The sequence below is a fragment of the Trachymyrmex cornetzi genome, unplaced genomic scaffold, assembly GCF_001594075.2.
Source record: "Trachymyrmex cornetzi isolate Tcor2-1 unplaced genomic scaffold, Tcor1.1 scaffold16, whole genome shotgun sequence".
NCBI lineage: Eukaryota > Metazoa > Arthropoda > Insecta > Hymenoptera > Formicidae > Trachymyrmex > Trachymyrmex cornetzi.
This window is the reverse complement of record NW_017296201.1, coordinates 6757405-6760504: the sequence shown is the minus strand read 5'-3', so window position 1 is coordinate 6760504 and position 3100 is coordinate 6757405. Positions and strand designations below refer to the sequence as shown.

Below are 3100 nucleotides of genomic sequence, written 5' to 3'. Positions count from 1 at the left end.
TTTCACTGGATCAGAACCAATGGAATTGATAGTTACATTCACTTGCTAAGAGATAAACAGAAAGCGGAAATAAGCGATTTGCTACTCATATCTTTACCTGTAGTAATCGGTGCACATCCATTACTTTACCAAAATTATGACAAATAACGGTACATAAAATCTAAGAAGCCTCTCGCACAAGATCGACAGATTCTAACGGCTAAATAATCCGATTACGGCTAAATGATCCGATTATTATTTCTCAAGCGAGATTCATCATTAATATTTTATATTCGACATTATTGTAATACATACAGGATTAAAAACATTTTGTTCCCTACTTTTTCAACAGAGTCAATAAATTTAATTTTCTCGTCCATACTTTTTTATGCAAAGTCCGTTAAATTACTAAACACACACACACACACACACACACGCGCGCGCGCGTGTGTGTACATTTGGTTGTACATAATATCTTCTCAATGTTTCAATTTTTACTTACATATAAAATTTATCAGCCAATATATATATAAATATTAATACTATAGCAATAAAATACGTGTATAATCAAGAAAAAACAGTTTTTCACAATAAATGCGTCAAAGTTAATATTTTCTGAATTTTGTTACTTCAGGCAGAGTCGTGCTGTCAAACACGTCGAAGATGCGCGATCGGACTATGAAAAATATCTACTTTAGAAAATATCAGGTACAATTAAATCATCATCTCCGTAGTCCTCATTGTACTCTTCAGCTCCGGGCGGCACGAAAATTCCACCGAGTACACCCGAGAGATTTTCACCTAACCCCATCGCCGAAGCTACCCCAAAGACCAATCTCATCACCAGTAGCCGCATAAAATTTACCACGTTGGTTTCTTTGCTCTGCAATGACAGCTGCGTCGTTTTCTTTGATCTGCTATCTACATATCGAATCTGTGAATTACAAAATAATTTTCGAAAGTCGTCAAAGTTGTTGTCAAAGAGCAATTAAAAAGCTTTGAAAAGAAGAAAGAAGTAAATTTACTCGAGAATAGTTGTCTGATTTTATTTAAGTAAACGATTACCCGAGGTACTTTTATACCCCATGTAAAAGTACATCCCATATGTTGTTAATAATAATAATAATTATTATTATTATTATTATTATTAATAACATATTGCATATTGATTGTTTTTAAATTTATTTTAAGAATATTATAAATATGGATTTAATCACAATTTTGGAAAAAAATATAAGTAGAAACCAAACCAATATTAAATGGAATAAATACATTAAGTAGCTGATAGTATTTCTTAAAAATAGAACTTTTAATTAATATAACATTTCTTAATTTATTGCGGGTTTTCGATAGAATTTCATATTTTAAGATTTGACAAGAAAAGTTGTTAAAAAAGAAAGGAAATATATTAAGTAACATCCATATTAAATAACAATATTTTACAATTTACTTTTTCTCTACTGGGATATAAAAACGCTCAGTGCAGACTATTCTCGGATTAAATAAGTAAGTTCATCACGCGCGCGAAATCTAGCGTAACTGTCCTTATTAATGTGCCTTTTAGCCAATTTACTTATTACTGAATTAATTATTAAATATTGTAGCTTTAATTTTATCTGCTTTTGCAATTAATATTTTGGTTTTTTAACTACTTCTTTTTCTTATAATATTTCTTTAATCTAAAAAATGTAAATACTTTATAATGCTTTTGACAAAAATAGAAAACCTGTTTTTGTCTCTATTAGTGAGTCCTCTAAGTGGCGATGACCCTATTAATGTGCCCCCAATTTGTGTGCCTATCCACATTTAACTCATTTTAATATATAGTTACTAAAACAGGTAATAAATTTAAGCTAATTGTTTATGTTAATATTACACTGGAAAAAAAATTTGCTGAATTTTAATAAATATTTGTTTCTCTCTCAACAGTACTAGTAAAATATTTACTTACAGTAAATAAGTATTTACTCAAAATAAAAAAATTATGCTTAAATCAAATAAATATGTGTTTATATTTATAGTAAATGTTTCGTTAGTACTATTGAAACAAATATTTACTAAAATTTTATAAATTTTTTTCCAGTGCACATAAATTATTATTTCAATTATATTTATTTCAAAGTATACTCGTAACACAACGTTCTCAGTTCCAATACAGGGCACATTAATAGGGACAAGCTTAAAATCTTGCAGTGCGTATTACTGGATCCACATAAATTCCTCATATCTTTCGAAAAATATTAAAAATACTTTAATACTCAAAAAATAAAATATTATCTTCGGTATCGTATGCATTAATAATTTAACTCAATAAAAAAAAATATTTTTTCTTATTTATTTGTGCTAGTTTTCTTTATGACTTATCGAAATACAAAAGCACACTAATAGGGATAGGCACAGTAATTGGGACAGTTACCCTATATCAACTGATCAAACCTACTTATGTGATACGTTACATATCGATTGTAAACATTGTATATAATGATAACAGGACGGTAATTTAAACACATTATTAAATGCTATTAATGTGATATCCAATAGAAGACAATTTGAAAATGAATCGAAACTGAAAAAAGAAAAACAAAAAAATTTGCAAAAATTTGTACTCACGCTCGTGCAGATGAGCAAAATTCCTAATAAAACTATTCGAGTTCTCATACTGCGCTTCTTGGTGGGCGCGATAATGACTTCCGGTAATGAGGGAGCCGGTCAGTCCTGTAACAGTTCGATGGCGATCGACGTTTATCCAGAAAAACGACGTCGCGATATTTACATACGAGCGAGGCATTCGCGCGAGAAACGACCTATCGCGCTGCGTTCGCTGAATAGAACTGAGGAAAATCGAACAAGCGCCAATCTCTGCGAGAGTCGGCCTTTTTTCTACTACACGCGCGTCGTGTCTCGAGAAGAGAAGCGTGGCATAGCTATAGTTGAAACACAATTACTCGCTCCCCCAGCCGACCAAGCGAAATCGACGCGTCGTCGATATATACACCGACTACGAGATCGCAGAACCTGAGTTATTCTACGATAACGGTACATTACGAAAAAAGGCATCCAGGCCAGTCTCGTACGGCTTCGCACGTCGCGCGCCATAAGGTCGGACGCCAGTCATCGGACG

At 32.2% G+C, this 3100-nt stretch overlaps 1 protein-coding gene across 1 annotated transcript; it reads right to left on the bottom strand.

Moving 5' to 3' along the window:
- Window positions 1-583: 583 nt before the first annotated feature.
- On the bottom strand, window positions 584-2868 carry LOC108758800 (uncharacterized). Its single transcript, XM_018503930.1, has 2 exons — window positions 2590-2868; window positions 584-913 (listed from the first exon to the last, which is right to left on the bottom strand). The coding sequence occupies exons 1-2, from the start codon at window positions 2635-2637 to the stop codon at window positions 674-676; spliced, it is 288 nt and encodes a 95-aa protein (XP_018359432.1). The 5' UTR covers window positions 2638-2868; the 3' UTR covers window positions 584-673.
- Window positions 2869-3100: the final 232 nt, after the last annotated feature.